The sequence below is a fragment of the Gastrolobium bilobum genome, unplaced genomic scaffold (assembly GCF_033153095.1).
Source record: "Gastrolobium bilobum isolate Gb01-03AN ecotype WA unplaced genomic scaffold, APGP_CSIRO_Gbil_v1 utg96765, whole genome shotgun sequence".
Taxonomy (NCBI): Eukaryota; Viridiplantae; Streptophyta; class Magnoliopsida; order Fabales; family Fabaceae; genus Gastrolobium; species Gastrolobium bilobum.
In genome coordinates this window covers 4,968-28,768 of record NW_026898894.1, presented here as the reverse complement: position 1 = coordinate 28,768, position 23,801 = coordinate 4,968, and the positions used below count along the sequence as shown (strand labels likewise).

The window sequence follows — 23,801 nt, the reverse complement described above, 5'->3', positions numbered from 1 at the left end:
TTTAATTTTATAACCCAAAACGATGTCGTTTTGAGCTTACTGGATATAATTTTTTCTCCAGTGACTGGAGAAATATTTTTTCCTATTTATAAATAAAAGAAATGAAAATAGTGAAAAAGAAAATTCAAAAATGGTGATAAAAATTATTTTAATTATACAAAAATATTTAATGATGTAAATAATATTATTAAAATAAATTTGCCATACGTAATTTTTTATTTTTTTTTGTCGTGATACAGGTGAAGAGATGTCCACTTATCCTGTCCTTGTTTTTTTACTCCCCGTTTTGGTCATACGTGTTCCCCAAATCCCCTTTTATTCACGGTTGAAACTGGTCCTATATATATCACTCTTTTTCTTTGTCAACGATTCTGTTTCTTTCTTCTTCTTCTTCTTTTCTTTTCTTTTGGTCATAATTTGCAGTTACCGTCCTTCTTTTTAGTCATTATTGTTCCTGTCTTATCCTTTTGTTTTTTTACTTTTCTGAATTAAACTAGAACATTTGGGTTAAAGCCTATAAAGTTGGGCCCCATACATGTCGGTCTGGTCCAAGAAAAGGAATGTTAAAAAAATGTTTAAAAAGGGCCTAAACAGTGCTAGTAAGCATATAAATACTTATTTAAATTATTTTATTTTTAAGAAATTATTTTTTACAGTTTTCTATAAAATACTTTTAAAAAAATAGTTATTTCTCGCTTCAAATCGTTTTTCAAACATATGCTTAAACAACTGACACCAGTTCAAAATTTTAAATTTTGGATATGCTAATGTGGGATATTCAGTTATCTGTTAAGTTTTTTCTTCTTTTTTTCCCATGACATGCTTACACCTAATATGTAAAAAGTTAAAAAATAAAAATGTTCCCTTTCTTTTAGGAGACCTGGGACTCTAGGATGCCCAAATGTTCGTCCGGCCCATAAAATTGAACCTTTTCAAAATTCCAGATTTGTTCTAAAGAATCTAAACTGTTAGCAGGTCTTAGGTACCAGATGTTTCAAATTTCAATGCCTTTTTCAGTTGAATCAATAAGCGTTTGTTTTTGACCTTTTTCTGATGTATTATATTCTATTGCAGTGATATAATTTGATTTAATTGATTCCATGCTTAAGTTTATAATTAAACGTCTCTTTGTTTCAATCACCGCGCAAGTTATTGTAAATATTTTATAATCATTTATTGAGAAAGGTTATACTTATAACTTATTTTTGTTTATAATCTCTTATAACCATGTCATAACCGTTGATTTTCGCTAATCAATAGTTATTATTTATTGTAAATTAATAATTAATTAATAAGTTTGATTTGCAAAAATAATAATCGGTGATTGACAAAAATCAACGGTTAAGATATAGTTATAAGAGGTTATAAACGAAAATAAGTTATAAGTATAACCTTCCACTCATTTATTTATTAATTGAGACCATTAATTTGAGTAAATGATTTCGTTTTAATTAATACTTTGTTCAGAACGTTTTAAAATAAGAATTCATTCGGTTTTGAATTCCTAAGTTGTGTGTATTAAGAAATGATGACGGTTATACTTATAATATATTTATGTTTATAATCTCTTATAATTATATCTTAATCGTTGATTTCCGTCAATTAATGGTTATTATTTTTTGCAAATCAAACTCATTAATTAATTATCAATTCGCAATAAATGACAAATTGACGAAAATCAACGGTTAAGATATGATTGTAAAAGATTGTAAATATAACATTCCTCGATAAATCAACTAAAATTTTGTTGGATTCAAATAGATTTGGTTTAAATTTATTTTTGATTATTTGAATTGACAAGTGTAATTCATTATAAACTCATAGTTACTTCGGAATTCATTATACACAAATGACTCCTTAATTGTAGTAGTAGTTAAGGGTGTTCATCAACCGATTCAAACCGCGATGATCGAATCGAAAAATCGAAAACTGAATTAACCGAAAAAAATCAAAAATTGAAAAAAAATCACAAAATTTAATTGGATTGAATCGATTTTTGGATGGGTTGGTGCAAACCGATCCAATGATTTTCCAACCTTACCATCTACCTACTTGGGGCCTTTCCCCAATCATAGCCCAAAATTCATATAGCAAAATTCTAAATCCAAGACTCATTAACCCATCATGTTGGAGAAAGTAGGTTGTGTTTGATCTATGTTATGCTTTTTTTTGTAAGATACATAATATATTTTTATTACATGGATTATTGTTGTACAACAGCTCCTCTATAGGATAAAAATTTGGGTTACTTCGTATCTCATGCAACCATATTACAAATTTTTTGTTGGAGGTAAAAGATGATAATTCAACTTTTTATTGTACAATGCTTTAACATTGCACAATAATCATCATACAAACTTTACAAAGATAATACATGTAGATACAAGGTATGTTTCGATGATAAAAAAATGGCAACAGCAAAAAGAGAAAAGCATTGATCAAGAACAAAAAGCATCAATCATATGTGGATATTGAAGATGTATGATGTAGCCACACAAGAAAAGTAATGTATATCAAAGTGGCAAGATCATTGGATCAAGAGCAACAATGAATAATTAGAAGAGCAACACCAAGATCAAAGACAACAAACCATGGGACAACATCTAAGAGAAGCTCAATATCATAATCATGGTGAAAAATGATCAAAACCAACAGAGTGTCAAGTATTATCATATCCAACAAGTCAAAGCATCAAGCTTAAGTAAAAATCCAAGACATAAGAGATGAAGCTAAGTCTAAAATCATATTTAGAATATATCTTTAGGATTTAGAATATATGTGAGGGTATATGGTAGATTGCATTGCATGAGCTCAAAATTTTTCTCAAAGTAAATGTGTTTTTCGAATTACATAATCATAACTTTATATACTTGAGAAAAATATGAAAAACCCATAGAAAATATCCTTGACATGTTTTATAAATTCAAAACATATTTATCAAGTCAAGATCTTTCATAAAAAATGTTTGGAAACAAGCTAGAACACATTTGAACTTAAAATTTGTTGTATAATTTTTATGCTTCCTTCCATACAATTTTTCGTATCCAAGATGATGGATTTGGATCTTGTGTTCTTCATAAAAGTTGTAGATCTCTCTTTTATCTTTCCAACGAGACCAAGATCACATCAATCCTACAAGTATAACTCAAGTTATGCCCAAAATACGAAACAGTGTTCTTGTTGTCAGGTTGAGAATCGATTACCCGCATATGGTAATCGATTACCCTTTGTGACAGAATGCATATAACGACTATAAACAGCTAGTTTTCAATGGAAACACTATATATGCATTCTGTAACAACCCGTTACGTACCGATATTATTAACATTGATTATGATATTAGGCGCAGTTACAATCACAGCAATTCATTTATAAAGATGCAAGTAAACTTTTTCCTTTTTAATTACGCGAGCATTTAAAACATTAATAAAGCGTAATAAATAAAATTTGTGACCGTAACTGATAACTCATTACGGAATAATAATATAAAATGTCTAGATATCATATAACACTCCTCTCAAGTCACTAAGAGGTTCTCATAAACCCACTTAGCCTAAATTTTACTTTTACATTTTCTACCTATCTGAACATGGGTCGGTATTTTAATTACTGCGGAAATCCGCATGCCACGAACCTCTCATCTTTTGGTATGTTATTTTACACTTAATTATCTTTCTAACGAGCTATCACACGATCAAAAAAGTTCTTGTTTGCTCCGGTTATTACCGTTTGAAGTTGGACAAGCAAATCTGCCAGCCAACCTCAAACAGGGCTCCAAACAACAAGGTAGTTGACATCTCAAGCTTTAAAATGGTGTATGGAAAGTCCCTATTGGACTTTTATGGAGGGAGATATGCTCTCCCAAAGTTCACTTAATTTCTGCCAATTTCTAGAAATTTTGCCATAGTCTTCTTTTGTTTTTCCAACATATCCCACCTTTAAATGTGTGTTATCTAGCCTCAAATGGTACCTAATAAACATGGGTGGCACTCAAGGACCAGCAATGCCTTGGTGCTCTTATAACCCTTCACAAATTATAACAAAGCTTACTTTCCAAATTCAACATTTACATTATCAAATCTTAAATCATTTCAATCACATTAATTCCTTTGCATACATTCTTTTTGGCATAAAACATAAATCATTCATAGAATAGGCCTATTGCCCTTTCATCATATATAAGCTTCAATATTACACAAGGTCTTATGTTTACAATTTACAATCCTTCTTTACCACATTTACATTAATTCTTCAAATATACATAATGGACCTCCAAAATAAACCTTGAGAATAAATGACTAAACTTAGACAAATATAACATGAACAAAGATGACAACAATAATCCTGAATCACATGCATTGTTCATTTCTCAAGTCTAGCCTAGTCCCAATGGCCCTAAAATGCAAAATAATTCTATGTCCAAGCTCATTCTACGGGCCTCTTGTCCGCCGCTCCAACGCCACTGGCACTACCTGAAATAAAGTCCCCAAAGCGGGTGAGATATACAAATATATTTCAGTAACCCAGAGGTTCTGGAGATTACTCCGTCCAATGGCTCACTTCGATGCATATCAATAATATAATACAACATTCAAAATGGGATAATCAAGGGATTTAGTGAAGTAGGGAAGCATAGGGAATAAAATATGATGAAGCTGGAATGGTCGATGTCAATACCACGCAACATCCGGCCTATTGGCCTCGACATATAGCCTACAGGTTCCAATCCAATGAAGTGTTCCCAGAACATCAACCAAGGTACCCTCCATCCATATACACCCGAGACTTCCTAGTGTGCTCCTCTACGGATGACATACCACGACCCCAGGTCAACTAAAACTCCCTCATGGAGACCTATCCAGTGGAAGTCTGTAACCCCCGAAGGCAAACTGTCTACTAGCCAGAGACTCGATACATCCTATGTACCACTAACATACAATAATGCATGAACATGTTATACTACATTACCAACATACACCTCCAACCACTACCCTCAACGAGCATGGAGGAGCACACACGGGGATCAAACCCTAGTACCAAGGGATTACTTGATAAATCCTTCTAGCTTGACAGCTCCAATTAAATATGTCCCCGAGCTTGGTACTTCAAAAAATGCCTACACGTAGGCCATTTCCAATACAATTACTATCAACCAAAAGCATACACATGCTCGTTTAATATTCATGCATAAATTTAAGACGACTTACCAAAATCCCTTTGGTCAGGGACCAAAGGCAACCCGCCAAGCTCAAAGCTCTGCGTACACTTCCGTGGGAGGCAACCTATAATGATCACACAAGGATCATCAACACACGGTGCAAATTATCAAGATTACAAGCATCAAAATTTCACCCTCCCCACAACCTAGGTTCAGCCTTCTTATGCTAAATTTACAAATTATTTTTTAATTTTATTTTAATTTTCCATTAGCATTCTAATGTTATCACAACACCCTTTCAAGCCCCATTTTCCATCCTACATCATCACAACACCATTTTTCCAATTATTTCATGGGAAAAGTGTTTATCCTTTTAAATGACATAACTTATATCCTTTTACTCTCACAAAGAGGTGGGACCCACATATTTATTTATTTTTGTCAACTCTCTCTCCTTCTTTATCTATCTCTTTCTCTCTCTTAAAATGACACAACTTTACATCCTTTAAAATGACACATTATGAAGCACCGATACCGACACGGCATTTTCGATACGTTCCCGATACGCGATGTCGATACGTTACTCCAAAAATACTAATATTTCGATACGTTCTGATATGTCTTAGTATAAAAATATTTTTTTAAATATAAAGTGTATTGCACATTAACAAAATATAATAAAAGGAAATCATAAGCACAATTAATAGATTATCCATACAAAATTGATAAATACATCAACTAGTATGTGGATATGGAGTGCTACTAATAATATTTGCCTCCAACTCTGGCTCATCTAGGGAAAGGGCAGCACCATCTAAAGCTCTAACATCATTAAAGGTATCAACTGCATCTCCACTAATGTCCTAATATTGACTTTCTCCTTCATTATATTTTGGACTCTTGCTTGATAAGAGCCGAAGGTTGCTATGTATGTAAACTAAGTCTTCAGCTCGTTTGGAATCCATTTTATTCCTCTTCATAGAATGCACAAAAGAGTAGGTACTCCAATTGCGTTCAACACATGATGAAGAAGAGGGTTGTGCAGTGAGTTTCAAAGCTAGCTTTTTAAGCAAAGGTGCACTACAACCGTGAACTCCCCACCAATCATTGGGATTCATTGTATATCGATTTTCAATAGCCTCAAACTCTCTAAAATCTCCCTTCATTTGAACAAAGTTGACATACTCCAAATTTACTGTAGCCCTTTCCTCCATACTAGAAAAATGTCTCCTGAAGAACTTTTTTACTTCTAAATTAATCTCCACATCATTGTCTGGAGAAACTCGATTTGGATCTTCAGCAAGCCATTAATCATTGTAGTATCTACCAAAGAGAAAAAAAATTACAAGTGCCAAAATGGTTTCAATTAATAGAATTATTAAACTAAGTTAAAATTATAAGAAACTTACTTGGGATTCAAAGCATGTGCCAAACAATGAAGAGGAGTTGAACTTTTGGTCCAACGATCCACAAGAATATTATACACCACATAATTAAAACGTTGATGACTCACCATTCATCCTCCCTTCTTTCAAGTATATTACATTCTTTACCTTCTCAATCATCGCATCCCACATATCATGAACCAAATGAAGACAAGGTTTATCAGTGTCACAAAATCTGATCATATCGTAAATGGGAGCAGTGAAAGCAAGGATGTAATCAATATCTGCCCAGAACTCATCATCCAATATCTTCTCCTTCACTAGTCTTGCCCTTCCTTGATGATCATCTTTATAAATATTCCATTTTTCACAAATGACCATGTTTTGGAGGCCAGCCTTTATCAACTTGAACCTCTTTAACATAACAATCATAGAAGCAAATCGGGTGTCAGCAATAGAAAGCAACTTCAATGGCACAAACTCATTAAACATAGACAATCTCATAGAATGACTCATGATGAAAGTCTTGATTATTGAAACATGACCAATAATTTCAGATATCCAACTACATTCTCCATAAGTAATCTCATTATTCTCCACATTTTTGGCTGCACAAATGTTCTTCAAAGCCAAATTCAACGTGTGAACAACACATGGTGTCCAACTGATGGTCGAATATTCTTGCTCAATAAGCTGCCCTGCACCCATACAATTAGCAGCATTATCCGTTATTACCTTCTCCACCTTCTTCACCCCAACCTCTTGAATTACTTCCTTTAGCAAGTTGAAGATAAAATATTTATCCTTCGTATCACCAGAACAATCAACACTTTTTAAAAACATGGCTGCACCATCACATACTGCCATGAAATTAATTATTGGCCTCCTTTGGGAATCACTCCATCCATCACTGACAATACTCACACCATTTGATCTACAAAGAGATCGGGAAGGGATACATAACCTATCAATATTATCCTTTTCCTGAGTTAGAAAAGTAGTTCGCAATAAGTTATAGCCAGGGGGCCGATAACCTGAAATGTTATGACTTGCAGCATAAGTGAATGCTTGTTGAAAGTACGGGTTCCTTGCCAAATGAAATGGCAATCTAGCAGAATAAAACATCTGAGCAATATTATGATTCAATTCTTCCCGCTCCCCCATATTGAAAGCCCTCTCAACAGGACCCATATTTGCAGTTCCTTCATCACTTATTTTTCTTTTAGCAGATGTACTAGTTGTAGTTGAAAAGGTACTAGGTGGTAAAGGAACATGTTTCGGTGCATTATTCCTCACCCTTTTAGAATATTCCTCTTCCAGTTTTCCCATTTCCATCAAAGATGCCTGCTTAACCTTCTTACACACTCCAATCCCTTTACATTTAATCTTTAACAAATGGGCATTTACTCTCGTGTATGAACTTCTGTATTCAAGTTGGCAAAACTTACACTTCCAACTCATATTCCCTCCTGCATTTGTTCCATCCTCAACTCTAGTAACGTAACTCCACAATGGTCTGTTGAAGTTTTCAACTTCAGTGTTCACAACTTGTACATTGGATTGTATTGAACTATTGCTTTCATTTATGTTTGACTCCATTCTATCAAATTCAAAATAGAATTTACAAATAAATTAAAAAAACATAATTTACAAACATATTAAAAACAACATAAACAACATAATAAAATATATTAAATTAAAATCAAAAAATATAATTTACAAACATAATCATATTAAAAAAAACAGAATCGTATTTAATAATAGAAAATATAAAATCATGTTAAAAAGAAAAATTAAAAGCAGCAAATATAAAAAATATATAAAGAAAAGGCACATAAATGACAAATATAAAGAAAAATAGAATCATGTTAAAAATAAAAATTAAAAATAAAATCATATAAAATAAAATAATGGCAGAATCATGATTCTTTTTAATTTATATAAAGTAAAAAATAAAAGCAAAAAATAAAAGAAAAAAAATTAAACGGCAAAACAAAATGGCAAAGCAACAAATTTATATAAAGCAAAAAATAAAAGAAGCAAATATAAAAAAAATGAAACGCACTTAAACGGCAAAATAAAACGCACACAGAGAGAAGAGTTAGAATCTGGAACGATTAGAAAAATGGAAGAAGGAGCGAGATGGCAGACGACGAGATTAGAAAAACTGATCGAAAGTCCAACAGAGATGGAAGAAGGAGCGAGATGGCAGACGACAAGCAGAGACGACAACGAGGCGACCAGCAGCAGCGACGACGAGAGGATGACTCGAGTCAGATTTCAGATAAGTTTCAGACGACGATATTGTGAGTTAATTCTAGTTTTAGGGCTTTTTTTAAGCCAAAATCTTCGCCCTTTATTTTTTTAAATTTTACAAATTAGCCATTTGACCGAATTAAATTTCTTGACTTTTTTGATACGTGAAATAACGTCGAGAACGCGTCCCCGAATAAAACGCGTATTCGATACGTGAAATTTTTTTTCCGTATCTGTGCTTCATAGATGACACACATTTTCCCCTTATTTAATTCTAGGTTTGAATGCACATCACACACACTCCAAGCATTTTTCCTTTAATTTCCATTGCATCAACTCAACACACAACTCATCCAAATACCATTTAACACCACAACACATTCATTACATAATTTTTGCATCATCAAACCCTCTTTGCCCTCTTTAGGCCGAATTCATCAAGCCCTCCCACCAAAGGGTATCTAAATCAATTTAACAATTCCACACATCATACAATCCTACTATTAGCTCATACAATTATTTCACAACTCAATTACACAATCATACAACATATCCATTCCACAAAGTCATGACATTTCAACCCAAATTTTTCTAAGTTATAATCCAAATTTTCCAATAATTTTTATGACATCAATCACTCTAAAATATCATTCTAAGCCACTTTAATCTAATACACAATTTTAATTTGATCTCTCTAACTACATCAATTCATACAAATCAACTCTAGGGTTCATGAAATCGATCCATCAATTTAACCAATCAAAAGTGTGGAAACTTACTCACAAGCTTGGCCTAAGACTCCTCCAAGTGATATCCAAGCAATGGCTTGAACACACAACTCCAAAAACCCCAAGTCCTCCACCAAATTCGCGGCTGTTTTTTGGAGATTTTCTCCCAATCTAGCGAGTTTCAAGGCTCAAGACTACCATGGTTGTGATTGGATGATGATTTCCAACAATTTTGGTGACAAACTTTGTTGGATTTGAGTGAGTGTGGAGGGAGTTATGAGAGAAAGAAAGCTTGAAGGATTTTTCTCCCCATTTCCATGGAGGCCGCGGGTTAGTTGGTGAGGAAGGAGAGAGAGTGGTGGCTTTTCTTTGTGTTGTCCAAGTGGCAAGTCCACTTAAGTGAGGTGGGCCCCACCGCCACCTCACGCGATTTCAAACTAATTCAAATCTCCCGTCTATTCCGCTAAACGTCCATAATTTCATAAACTATTTAGAAACTCTAACTTTTAACATTAACCATTGTCCTTTAATTTCCCTTGATCAGATAAATCTGGAGTTTTCCGGTCTGTCGGAGAAATCGCAGTTTTAAGCTGTTATGCGCGTTGTGGGCACGATTCTTCAAACACACTAATTTCCATCAATTTTCACCAGAAATCATATTTCCTAGGCCTATGTACCATTTATAAGTTATATCCAAATCTAGAGCTCAAAATTCATCGGTACGTTTTACGGTGCAACTGTACTGCAATATTTTTACCCGATAAAAACACTATTCACCAAATTTTCAGAAACTTGCCTAACCACTCAATTTTTCGTTCTGAATCCATTTCTAGGGTTAGTTTTCTCATCTGAGATCTCCTACTCAATTTCACTTTCCTAGGGTTACATGTTTAGCTAATTACCGTTTTACCCTTCCTTTGTATTTTGGCCTTAATTGCAGGAGTTTCACTAATCCTACCCTTTAATCCACATTTAATATATTAATTCATGTTTTAGAAATGTGAGGTGTTATACATTCCCAATGACTCTAAAACGAATTGGGCATCATTCCTACACATATTAAGCATACTTTGAGAGCTTATACACTATCATTTGCATATTCTTTCATATCTTTCAAAGATCAAACATATTTGAGTTCATATCTTGAAAATTCATATACCCATAGTGCTTCAAGTTGTATATCCATACTTTGAGAGTGTATATTTATTTCCAAATATTTCCTTCCTTGTATTCTTGAGTTGAAAAGGTTGTGAGACCCATTGTTTGAGAGGTAGCCAAAGACCTAAGTAAACTTGGAGTGAATTGTAAGGTTGTCAACTACCTGTAAACTTGGAGATTGTAAGATATCCAAGAACCCGAAGTCTTGGAAGATTGTAAAGGTTTGTGAAGCACCCGTGAAGCTTGACCATTAGTGAAAGACTTGATCGAGCGGCTTTAGTCTAGACGTAGGTCACAAGTGGTGGTGACCGAACCAGGATATATTGTGTTTGCAATTCTCTAAACTCTTTATTTCTAGCACTTTAATTGCTTCTTTGATATCTTGTATGTGCTAAAATAAGTTATATAATTGTGATATATTATATATTATGGATTGTTTGAATGTATTGATTAGCTTTCCACATATCAAAGTTTGCTTGAAATGATTATTTAGAAACTAGAAGGGGGCTTTTGCGAAAATCTTGTAATACTCAATTCACCCCCCTCTTGAGTATGGAAGTCACATTTCTAACAATATATACAAAAAAATATGTTATTTGCACAATAATCATCATACAAATCTTAGCCTTTTCAAAAAATCGAAAACCGATCCAATTCAAACCGAATAAAATTGGATTGGATCGGATCGGATTTGGAAAAAAAAATCCGAAACGAATGGATAATTACATGAATAAATCGAAGGGATTAAATCGGATGAATTTTGCTTTCAAAACCGGTTCAATCCAAAATGCGAACATTCATGTTTGCCAATACATCTAAAATATAATTATTTGTAGTTTTTCTTATGCAAGAAATGTAATCAATGTGAATGAATATCTTGTCACGTTTATAGTGATAGGAATCGAATCAAAGTAGTAAGGAATAATTTTAAATAGAATAAGCATTCTCGAGCAATAGTTTGTTAATTTTTAAAATAAAATGAGTTTCAAAGCGCTTTCTTTTTTTGGTATATAAAATCCATTTCAAAATATCTTCCAAAAAAAAATACAAAATAGAATTAAAATTTATTTTGATGACATAAGCACCTTTTACGATGAAAAAATCAAAGCTTAAATTTTCTCGTGTATATATAAAGTTTTTTTTTTTTTTTTGGTAAACAAGTATATATAAAGCTTAAATTTATATTCTGTTTGTAACTTGATACAAAAATGACCTTGTTAATAAAGAACAATTTTTTTTTAATTATGATATAAAAGCTGGAATCTATAAATTATTTTGGATGAGATTCTTCATACTTTTGTAAATATTTTTTCAAGAATAATTATTTTCGAGCAATATTATACTTTTTAAATATATTGTATACAGTTAGTATCTTTCGAATTTATGAGTGTTTAAAATTAATTACATGACATGAATAGTCGGTCAAAGCATGCTTTATAAAACTCAGAATTAAGCCATTGGGCTTAATTTAGTGGTTAGTAATTTAGATAATTTATAATTTTATATTAGGTTATGTGTTTAATTTTCATCATTGTATAAAAAATCAGAATTTAGGTAGGTAATGTTTTGTTGAAGATTTAATAATTGCCAATTTGCATTCTATAAAATAAATAAATAAGATTGTGTTAAAAAATTATATTAAATCTCATTTCATACAATATAGAATCACCGATCTTGGCTGGAAACTTAATTACTGGGAATATAGTGGTAAAATAAGTTTTCTGAAAAAGTTAAAAAAAACATGTTTGGTAAGCCAAAATATTAGTTGTGAGGGGTTTAAAGCATTAATCCTGAACCTGCCTCGAATCGAATTAGTTGCGAAGCAATGAACCAATTGGAATATTTTAAAAAATAAATAAAAATAAAGCTAGGAATGAAGTTCTTTTAACTTCCCAAGGGTAATGGGAAGCTATTTTAAATGGGAAAGAATCCGTTTAGAAACTTTTTTTACAAATTTATGTAAATTGCACTATGTTCTCCCGGGAGAAGATAGTGTGATTAGTGTTCTCCCGGGAGAAGATAGTGTAGCTTGTAAGAGTTTGTAAACAAAAAAGTTTGTAAATATAACCTACTTCGTTTTAAATAGCATAAAAAGTTTTCATCATTAATAACATCTATTTATTTTTATATTTTTGGAAACATAACAACATCTATTTAACTCCTAACTATGGTGATACTTATGGATGGCAAAAATGAATGGTTGGCTCATAATATGTATAAAATGAGCCGAGTTGAATTGGCGAAAATGAGCTGATAACCCGAGTCACCCCGACCCGAGCCAACTCGAAAAAAATTGAGACAACCAGTGGGTCAAACGGATCTGCTTGCGGGTTATCCTTTTTTTTATTTATTAAAAAATACAAAAAAATAAGGGGGCCAGATCTGTTTAAAGAAAATAGAATCCTAAAGGCTAAAATCCAAACGCATGCGCTGTTGTCGATGGTTGGTCTTGTAAATTGTTAATTGCATTATACTCAACAACTAAATATTTTATATCAAGTGTGTTCCTTTATAGTAGATATCTTATATCAAATATAAATTATTTCCTTAACTTTTCCACCACATGTACAGGACGAGTGTGACAAAAATAATTTTTTTCTCATTTTTTCGAACTAACCCACGAGTCAACCCTAATTTGACTCATTTTTCTCGGGTTGCAAACGGGTTGGACTGAGTCGAGTCGGGTTAGTCTGTTTTGCTAATCCTAATAATACACTAATTGTTTGTCCTTTATTTAAACAAAAAATATTTTAAATTAAAAAAGTCTAAATTTTTTAAAATAATCAGATGAGATTTTTGAAAATAAGTTGAAATAAAAAATATTTCCAATGTATTTGAAATAGGATTATGTTTCTTGGGGGCACAACATGAAAATACATAGGAAATAAAAATAAGCGGTCATGGTAAAAAAAAAATGAGAGACGTTTTTTTTTCTAACACGTCTTATGTCTTTTTTCCAAATTAATTGTATCATTGAATATGATACGAAGTAATTGATAATAATGTAAAAGAATTCATACTTAAACCAAAATTAAATAATTTTATATTTATGTTTGATTAAAGACTAATATATCAAATATTTTATGTTTGCAATATATTATATATCTTATTTTTTTACTTAATACTCATTTTCATCATCCTAATAGTGCCGTCAGCATTTGCCTTTGTAGTCACATTATTATATTGTTATTTATATGCTTAACGAATATATTGAAGGGTTAACTTTGGTTTTTCATTTTAACAAAAAAGTATTGTATTCTTTGAAAAAATATAAATTCTAATATAAATTACACACATTTCAAACCTATAAATTTCTATTATTTAACATGTAACTTTTATTAGTTGTTATGTGATTTTTTTTCTTTTTGCAGAAAAATCGGATTTATATCCGAATTTTTTCATCGAAGTTAGAATCTCCTGACAACACGAGATAAGTTAAAACAAAATAAAAACAAATCACGAATGTTATCATTAAATATTAAAAAATAAAATAAAAGAAGATATTTTGAAAGACATGTAACTTCACGAATGTAACTTCACGAATGTTATCATTATGGGCTATCTGTTCTCTTGGATTTGAAATTTTGTCATTTTTTTTGTTTTTGTTACAGAAATTTTGTCATTTAAATAACGCGTTTTTGCAGTGACAAGAAAGAGAAAATAAAAAGTCAAAAAAGTTAAAAAGAATTTTGAAAAAGAAGTGAGGGCGTAGCGGGAAAACGGGGCGATATGCAATTATGCATAGTCCAAACAAAGGTCAAATATCGTCATTATCCCAAAAGCAAAGCATCTTCGAATTTTTATCCGAAAAGAAAGCATCTTCGAATTTCGCAGAATATTTATCGTAATCATTACATTGAAGCTTACGAATACGCGTATTTGTTACTTAGTTAGTCGGTTAAGTTATTATCTAAACGAAACAAACAACTTATTAAAGTTACCTCTTTCTCTCAAACTCTCACCGACCCTAAATTCTCTTTTCCATAAAAGCCCTGTTCCTCGTTCAGCACAAACCATCCAAATTTCAATCAGTGTTGTTCTCAAAACATCATCAACATGAGCTACTACGATCATCAACAACAGCCTCCAGTTGGTGTTCCTCCTCCACAAGGTATCTATCTATTTTAGTATGTATATATTTTTTAAGGGTTGTTCAATATGTTTTGGCTGTTGAATCTGATTGAATTAAATTAAATTAAATGGTTGTTTCTGTTGTGAATAATAAAACTGAACAGGGTATCCAGTAAAGGACCCTTATCCTCCTCCAGGGTACCCTGCACAAGGTTACCCTCCACAGGGGTACCCCCAACAAGGCTATGCTCCACAGTATGCTCAACAACAACCTCCTCCTCCCAAACAAGAAGTCGGTTTTCTAGAAGGATGGTATGTTTCTCTTTTCTCTTTCTAGCTTATATGTGTTGCTGCTGTTGATCTTTCCCTAGTAGATGAGAAAAGAGTTTTAGGGGCTTTTTTTTCTCCGTAATGAAAAAACTGAACCAATCATGAATCGAACCGAATCGCTCCTTAAAATAACTAATTTTTAAAGAACCAGTTCACGAACCGAACCGATTTTTAAAGAACCAGTTCACGAACCGAAAGATTTTTAAAGGACCAGTTCATGAACCGAACCGGTTTTTAGAACCAGTTCATGAACCGAACCATTTAGAACCGAATCGTTTTCAAACTGAATCAAATTGATTTTTATAAAAAAGAATTTAAATTTTTTTTTCAAAAGAGAATCGACCCGAACCGGTTTCGAACCGGTTTGAACCGAACCGAACCGTTTCAACCGAACCGAACTACTTTTGAACCGAACCGAATCATTTAAATCAATTCAGTTCAGTTTTTCAAAGATTCCGATTCGGTTCGACTCATAACCATCTCTATTTTCTTTTTTTTTTTCTTTTTTTATCAACGCTTTTTTAGGTTTTAGTCTTGAGTAGGTGGACTGCTATGATTTCAATGTGAGATTGTTAAAATTTTTTTTTTATTTTTTTTAAACGTTGATGATCTTATTGATTGGAAAAGAAAAATATTATACATAAAAAAAAAAACCTAAGATAAAGAAAAGACATTTCCCCCCTTGATTCATGTAGTTACGAATCTCTGAAGGTGCCTTTTTGCAAGTTAATTTATGAAATAGGAATCAGCAGATCTAGTTTATTAATATGTATATGTTTGTTTCGGTCTTTGTTAATGTCATTTTTTTATTTGATATCCGTGAGTTCATGGAAGAAAAATCTCACATACTTATATATATAAAATATATCTTGTGTTGCAGTCTGGCCGCACTATGCTGCTGCTGCTTGCTTGATGCTTGCTTCTGAGTTCTGAAGAGACGTGGTTCAGTCACAGCTATTCAGGAAGGCAGCATCAGCGTCCTCTTATAATTGTTCAATACTAGGATATTAGCATTTGTTTAGGTTTTTATTCAGAGAATATGTCTTCTTTCAGGATGTGTGTGGAAATTCTAGCAGTGACTATGGATTCTGTTTCTAGACTGGTCAATTCATGGGTTGATTTTTCACTTTGAATATGAAATTGATTGCATTTAGGCTGCTGCTTCATGCTTGATCCAGCAATTACGAATTACTAAAGTTCTGGTGGTAAAAAATATTTTTTTATTTTTTCCTAAAAGGAAAACATTTTCCTTTATTGATTTAAAAGATAAATAATTTACCAATTGAATGCAAAAGGTGCACACGAGTATATCATTATGGATCATAGTAGCCCACTTGATTAGGGAATTGAGCAAATTGGTGAGAAATGGGGATAAGAATACGTGTTTTATCTTTCTTTTTTCATACCATTTTTTAGAAGGATTTAAAGTTTTAATTTTACAATCAATTTATGATAAATCGATTGGAATATTTAAAAGAAAAATGTACATGTGTAGTGTGTGTGGCAGGGTGTGTGTGTTTGTGTTTAAATTGTGTATCATGTGTAAAATTCAATGAGCCCATGTAACATATTGTGCTTGGCAAAATGCATGAGAGTATACGTGATTTAAACGCACAGTCGCATCTTGTAAAGCGTAATAGGTGGCAGATGCGTGTTATGGGGTGATTAGTGATTTGAATTCAACATTTATCTTCTTGCATTAGATTAGTAAATTAGTAAACTATTTGTTAAAGGATTTAAAGTTTTTAAAGTTACTTTAACTGATTTTATCTAATTATTATTAAAAGAGATATGATATTGTTATTATCAATTAATGTTACTATTAATGTCGCTACTATTTTGTTTCATCGTTAAATCAATTATGTTGATCTTACTTTGTTTTATCGTTAAATCGGTTATGCTGATCCAAAGGTTATGATTGAACTTTTTGAAAATCTTCTTTTTTCTTTCTATAATTAGTGCTTTATATTTATTTTTATCTTTGTATGATTATGATTCTCCATATTTAATGTTTTCATATTAAATATGGAGAATCATAACCATACAAAGGTGAAAATAAATATAGTCATTGGATCAACATAATCGATCTAACAGTGAAATAAAGTGGTGGTAGTGATATTAGTAATAACACTCACTGGTAATAATAATATCTTATCTTTATTAAAATACACGAAAAATGTGCGGGGTTTATTTTATTTTTCTCTCTCTTATCTTCATATAGGTTCATATGGATCCCATATATTTTTTTATGTTTATTTTGGTGAATATTATAAAATTATTAAGAATAACTTAGATATTTTTAACTCTTTGTTAAGAGAATTAAATGAGGCCAACATGCGGTGGCACATGTGGCTAAGGAGTTGACTCATACTCCAAAAAGACACAAGTTCGACTCCCTCTGGCCGCTTTGAGGCTCATGTTGATGGATAAACTGTAGAGCGGACTTTCTTTCCGCTGCCCCTGACATAAATCCTCATTGAGGTTGAACAGGTCTACTCTAGCCCTAGTGGGTTACATATCGGTATCTCTCTTTCCAGAACTTTTATCTACTAAAAAAATAGAATTAAATGAGTGAATGTTTTTTATTTTGCATATATATGGATTAAAAGCCCTAAAGTTATGCAAGATCATAAAGTAAAAGCCTTGATTTTATGTGTTTTTTTTAAAAAAGAAAAAGAAAAGCTGAATTACTAATAGCCATAGGATATGTAATGTAACTAGCTAGGGAAGACATTGGTGGCAGCAGTTGAGTTAACAAGTTAATGCGATGAATCATCTCTGGGATTTTTGTGACTTTATATTAGGCCTCCAGCTCGCATTAATCCCATATATTCTTAATGGCTTGACCCACCCAAGTTAAGAGTGGTAATTCCCTCGACGATCCGCAATACGAAATGAGATTTTTATGTTTGCATTAATCTGTACATACATTTGTCAAAGTGTAATGGGTTAGGTCGGTCTAAGGGGCATACAGTCTAGCCTACATATTATATTATTTATTTTAAATAAAATAATTATTTTTATAATTTTGAATAATAAAGTAATATTAGTTTAGTTATTTTGTAATTATGAAATATTTAATAGGTTTAAACAGGCTAACAAGCCTAGATAAATGTTTTTATTTTTTAAATATAAGTTGGGGCAGACTTGTAATTTGGGTCTACACAGGTTAACTGGTCAAGTCAAACTTAAGTTTTTTTACACAGACTTAACCTATTTAAGTCAAAGTCTAACCTAGCCTATTTATACTCCTAAGGACGATTGTGAAGATAAAAATTATATGAACAATTTCATCATGTATTGTGTTAATCCACAAATATGATTTTAAATTGCGTTAATTTTTCTTTTATGTTATTTGAATCAAATGTGTCTTTTGTTACCACGAATTTGATGAAAATAATATTTAAGAAGAGGAATATTTTTATTACTAAAATTTTTCACTACCAATTTACTACCTATTTAATCACCATTATTTCTCTCTCTTCAAAAACTTTTTAATATTCTCTCTCTTTGATCCAATGATGATCAGATGGGTAGTAAGTTGGTAGTGAAAAAATTTAGTAGCAAGAATATCCCTTCTCAATATTTAATCCTGTTAGAGAATAGTATAAACCTATTCTATTAATACCCCTAAGGACGATTGTGAAGGTAAAAATTATATGAACAATTTCATCCTGTATTGTATTAATCCACAATTCTTTTATGTTATTTGAATCAAATGTGTCTTTTGTTAACACGAATTTGATGAAAATAATATTTAAGACTGTTAGAGAATAGTATAAATCATGTAAAAAGTCTTCACCCACTAGCTTAAGTTCTTGGGTTGAATTGATTCTTTACATGATATCAGAGCTTCCTTGACCATAAGGTCACGAGTTCGATAATTACCGCCCCCACTTTCTGGTGAATATAAATAAGCACAAGCTAAAACAAAAAATAGGCCCAAATTTATTTTTTTAGGTTTACTTTGTGGTTATTTAATTCCACAAGTTGAGGGCGGTGAGGATCGAACACGTGACCTTGTGATCATTGAAGCTCTGAAATCATGTCAAGAACATCGCAACCCAAAACCTTAAAGTTTTGGGTGAGGGCTTTAATGATTTATATTATCCTCTAATACACCCCATCATGTAAGAGTTCTTCGAGCTTGAAGCGTGAATATTGCATATGCCCAATTTTTTTTTCTTTTTGGTTTACCTTATGCTTATTTAATTACACAAGTGAAGTGCGGTGAGGATCGAACTTGTGACCTTATAGTTACTAAAGCTCTAAGACCATGTAAAGAATCACTTCAACTCAAGAGCTTAAACTAGAGAATGAGTGCTTTTTAATGGTTTATATTCTCTAACACATCCCTTCTCGCAAGAGCCTTTTGGGCTTGAAGCGTGGATATTGCATAGCTCAATTTTAATTTTTGATTTTGTAAATAATCAAAACTTTAAGATGCACCCCCTCACGCAAGAACCCTTTGAGCTTAAAGCATGGATATTACACAACCCCAATTTTTTGTTTTACCTGGTGCTTATTTATATTCTACCAGAAAGTGGGAGTACCTTAAGGTTTTGGGTATAGCCTTTTTAATAGTTTATATTATTCTCTAATAAATACATAATTATTTGTGTCGTATTATGTTAACTCATAGAATAAGCGAGATATTTTAAGATTGACAGTTCTGTCATGTTGTTCAAGTATATAACAATCGGGACACTTTGCCGTTTGTGAGTTATTTGTATCATATTGTCTTAACCCACAAAATACTACTTACATTAGGCCCATCAAATGAGTCCAATCTCTTAAAGCCCATATCTAGAACCTTATAGAGGGCACTCATGGCAAGCCATAGAGGCTAACCACTGAGACTTTCCCCTTCCTTGCACAGCTACCCCTGCACACTGACAAGGGACAGCATGTCTTGTCTTAAGACAAGACATGGCTTGATGGGACAGTTCATGGGAGGGTCTAAGGTCTCCTCATGCTAGAGATGGCTCTCCTCTCTAAATACCCCCTTCACACATGGACGGTGGATCTTCTTTTCCACTCTTGACTACGCTGTCACTCTGCCCATTTGGTAGAGCCATCCTTGCCATACACACCCCCCTTATGCACTATGGGAAGCTTCACTAGTGTTTGGTCTCTACCATTGCCACTATAAACACCCTTTATATCAACATACTTCACCCTCCATGAAAAATATCTATATACCACCATGATTATAAATAGGTTATATTCGAAAATCTTGATACAAATCTTTATTCAAGTTATGTTCGTATGAAGTGTGTTTATGATCGAATCAAACCTCGATCCGACACGAATTATCGATCCTAATAATCCATATGATGCAATCCAACTTCGATATTGTCGTTTTGATAGCTAGCACGAGTTTTTCTTGTAAATGAAGAAAAGTTGTGAATGGAACTCACAACTTGGTTTTTGTCACTTGATTGTAACCACGAGGGTTTCTTGTAAATGAAGAAAAGCTGTCAGGGGAATTCATGATGGGAATGGTCGTTAGGAGGGGTAGATTGTCAAGACACCGTGTGAACTTTAATTGTGGTTTTTGTCACATTAAATACTTGGTTAAAGTCCTGACTTTGATAATGCTTTTGAAAAAAGAATTTGGTATTTCTTTTAATTTTTATGACTTGGTATATTTAATTTACTTTGTAAGCTATATATATATATATAGTAATATTATTTCTGCATTCACTTTATGTACAACAACGACAGGTGTATGATTATGATTCTTCACATTTAATGCTTTCAAATATATATACGGCAAGTATTTGATTGATGCACGTACAACAGGTGCAGAAATATAAACCCCATATATATATATAATGTTTCTACAGTGAATGTAGATAAGTTATCTACATTTGCTCCCAAAATAACAGCATTTTGGGTTGAAAAATAAAAAAATTATAATAAAAAAGACTATTATAACCTTGAAATAAATTATAATTACAAAAATACATTGATTTCTGCTTCAAAACGACGTCGTTTTAGACTTAATGTAGATAAGTTATCTGCATTCACTGTAGAAAAAGAGAACCCTATATATATATATATATATATATATATATATATATATATATGTATGTATGTATTTATGTATAAAATTATATCAATGTTTTTTATGTTACAAGATATAAAGTTAAAGTTATTTTCTGAATCCCCTAAACGGTGTTATTTTGGGGTTTGACAAAAAATTGAAGGTATTTTAATAAAATTCATGATAAAAGAGGAAAGCAAATTTTTTAAAATATCGTATATTTTTTTCCTAAACACCAAAACGATTAGGGTTGCTGAAATAACTTTATATCCTATTATATAACAAAGAATTACACACACACACACACATATATATATAGGAAAAATTATTTCTATAGCCACTTCAGATAAGGTTATCTACCCCAAAAACTACGTCATTTTGATTAATGAAGAGTGTTTCTGTAATTTTAGGTGAATTAATGAAGGGTATTTCAGTAAATTACATATGATAAAAAATAAACAAAATTACGAAAACACCTTTAATTAATTCACCTAAAATTACAGAAACACCCTTCATTAATCAAAACGACATAGTTTTTGGGGTAGCTGTAGATAACTTTATCTAAAGTGGCTATAGAAATATTTACCCCATATATATATATATATATATATATATATATATATATATATATATAGGTTTTATAATTCACATGTACATGCGAATTGAAATTTTTCTACACACTCTTCGTTTTCATGCTGATATGAGTTTCACACATGACTTTTTCTAATATATGACTTTTCCACACATGACCCATATATTAGAAAAAGTCATGTGTGAAACTCATATCAGCCTGGAAATCGAAGAGTGTGTAGAAAAATTCCCTTCTCATATAACATGAGAATTATAAAACCCTGTGTGTGTGTGTGTGTGTGTGTGTGTGTGTGTGTGCATTTCTCCTGTTGCGTTGCAGGAGAAGAAATATATCTCCCGCAGACAGGAGATCATGGTTAAAAAAATAAATAAAAATTTGTGAGTCGAAGGGGGAATGTTTCTCCAGCAATAGGAGAAACAATCCCCCCCCCCCCACCCCACACGTGTGTGTGTGTGTGTGTGTGTGTGTGTGTGTGTGTGTGTGCATTTCTCCTGTTGCGTTGCAGGAGAAGAAATATATCTCCCGCAGACAGGAGATCATGGTTAAAAAAATAAATAAAAATTTGTGAGTCGAAGGGGGAATGTTTCTCCAGCAATAGGAGAAACAATTCCCCCCCCACACACACATATATATATTGGAGTTAAACTTCTCTTGATGTAGGACAAAGCAAAGTTAAGATTATGGCTTTCCTGTAATATGAGAGACTATTTACCCTATATACAGTGGCCGAGTCAGCAAGATTAATGAGTCAAGGCCAAAAAAATATAACTGGTGCAAATCATTAAATTTTATCCCTTCAATTTAGCCACGATTATTTACCCACGTCGAAAACGTGGGTAATTTTTAAAAGTTAGCCCTGAATGGATCCAATGTGGCTCTGCCACTGCCTATGTGTGTACGTGTGTGTGTGATAGGTTATTTTACCTACTCTTTTTATCTGCCTACTTTACCTATCTCTGTTAACACTGTTAGATTACAATATCATCCAACAGTAGAGATTTGCAGATTAAAATAAACTATTTTACCTTTTTTCTCTCCCACTGTCTCCCACTCTTTATCTCTCCTCCCCTGCAATGACGAAGACTTCACTTTGACGTCTCGAAAAATGGCTACAAGAAAATTGCAATGGTAAAGTATGGGCATCAAACCACAATGAATGAAAATTATTTAAAACAAGTTACTGCCAACCAGAGCGATTAATTATATCTTCTCTAAACTCATTGGAAATTGACGAAAAAAATGCATACAAAAATAAAAACTATCTTCTAATAAGACACAACAACACAAATCTCAAAAGTTTCAGGAACATAGAAAACTGCAGACAAATTATGATTTGCGAATCTAGGCTCTTAAGGCTTAGCACTTTGGTTAAGTGTCCACGTGCCAGTGCTCACAAAAGAGAACATGAAGATTTCATCGTGCCGATAGCAATTGCAGACAATTCGTCGAGATCAGAATCACAAAAATAGAAAACAAAAATTAATCATAATTCAAATAAACGCCATTTAAAGAGAATTGAACTAATGTAGTCACTCGCTTGTTGTCACGAGATTCAGAGATGCGATTAAGAGTTTTAGGATTCACTTTGTAAAAGAGACGTCAAAACGACATCTTCGTTATTGCAAGGGAGGAGAGAGAAAGGGTGAGAGGTAATGAGAGAGAGAAATGAGTAAAAGGATTTATTTTTTTATGCAAATCTTCACAGTTGAATGAGATTGTAATCTAACAGTGTTGAAAAAGATAAATAAAGTAAGCAAATAAAGGAGTAGGCAAAATAGCATATATATATATATATGTATATATATATATGTATATATATATATAATGAACTTGGGTGTAAAAATTAGAAGAACAAATAGTGAAATAAAAAAAGAAAAAGGTAATAGATAGAGTTATTTTAAAAATTACAAATTCAAATTAAAAAAAGTTACAGCATTTGTGTTGGAAATATTAAAATTATAAAAATATATATGGTACTATTTTTTAAAGAGACCAACAAAGTAAAACCCTTACTTGAGTATATTTTAATATATTCCAAAAACTATAAAGGAGTGTTTAGTAGGTGGATTTATTT

The 23,801-nt window shown here is 32.2% G+C and overlaps 2 protein-coding genes across 2 annotated transcripts; both read right to left on the bottom strand.

Moving 5' to 3' along the window:
• Nucleotides 1–6,021: 6,021 nt before the first annotated feature.
• Nucleotides 6,022–8,142, bottom strand: LOC133285116 (uncharacterized). Its single transcript, XM_061482291.1, has 2 exons — nucleotides 6,672–8,142; nucleotides 6,022–6,452 (listed from the first exon to the last, which is right to left on the bottom strand). Exons 1-2 carry the CDS (start codon nucleotides 8,140–8,142, stop codon nucleotides 6,022–6,024), a joined length of 1,902 nt encoding a protein of 633 aa, XP_061338275.1.
• Nucleotides 8,143–14,875: 6,733 nt separating this feature from the next.
• LOC133285115 (uncharacterized) lies at nucleotides 14,876–20,164 on the bottom strand. Its single transcript, XM_061482290.1, has 4 exons — nucleotides 20,089–20,164; nucleotides 17,805–17,879; nucleotides 15,965–16,015; nucleotides 14,876–15,093 (listed from the first exon to the last, which is right to left on the bottom strand). The coding sequence occupies exons 1-4, from the start codon at nucleotides 20,162–20,164 to the stop codon at nucleotides 14,876–14,878; spliced, it is 420 nt and encodes a 139-aa protein (XP_061338274.1).
• Nucleotides 20,165–23,801: the final 3,637 nt, after the last annotated feature.